We start from the raw sequence: 351 nt of genomic DNA on the forward strand, positions 1-351 counted from the left end.
CTGCGGACAGCCAGCTGAAAGGGGCTGAAGGAGGCAGTGGCTGCAGGACGGAAGCGCTGCAGCGAGTCGGTGGCCCTGAGGATCCTGCGGCACAGGACAGCAGGGACTTCAGGGTGGGACAGGGCAGCTGCCTTGGGCACCAGAGGGCCCTGACTCACCCCGGCAGCCCCGTGCCCGCCAGTCCCTGCAGCCAGTACCTGTTGTGCAGCTGCTTGGCAGCCTGGACGAAGCAGGGGTGGTCCGTCTCCTTCAGCACCTCCTGGGCATAGCCCACCATGCCCGAGTTCTCCAGCATGGCCTGGTGATCCTGGATCTGGCCATGCATGCTGGCCCGCCGGGCGCACCGGGCCA

General features: G+C 67.8%; 1 protein-coding gene across 1 annotated transcript in view; it reads right to left on the reverse strand.

Annotated features, from left to right (window-relative positions):
* Positions 1-8: 8 nt before the first annotated feature.
* LOC104500556 (tripartite motif-containing protein 46-like) overlaps positions 9-351 on the reverse strand; it is a gene marked incomplete at both ends in the record, with an annotated part of 1,859 nt that continues 1,516 nt past the window's right edge. The window contains 2 exon segments of the mRNA XM_010144218.1: positions 9-84; positions 198-351. The exon segment at positions 198-351 is cut by the window's right edge and continues 17 nt beyond it. Coding sequence (XP_010142520.1) covers positions 9-84; positions 198-351 — 230 coding nt within the window.

The sequence above is a fragment of the Buceros rhinoceros genome, unplaced genomic scaffold, assembly GCF_000710305.1.
Source record: "Buceros rhinoceros silvestris isolate BGI_N320 unplaced genomic scaffold, ASM71030v1 scaffold30019, whole genome shotgun sequence".
In the NCBI taxonomy this organism is placed as follows: domain Eukaryota; kingdom Metazoa; phylum Chordata; class Aves; order Bucerotiformes; family Bucerotidae; genus Buceros; species Buceros rhinoceros.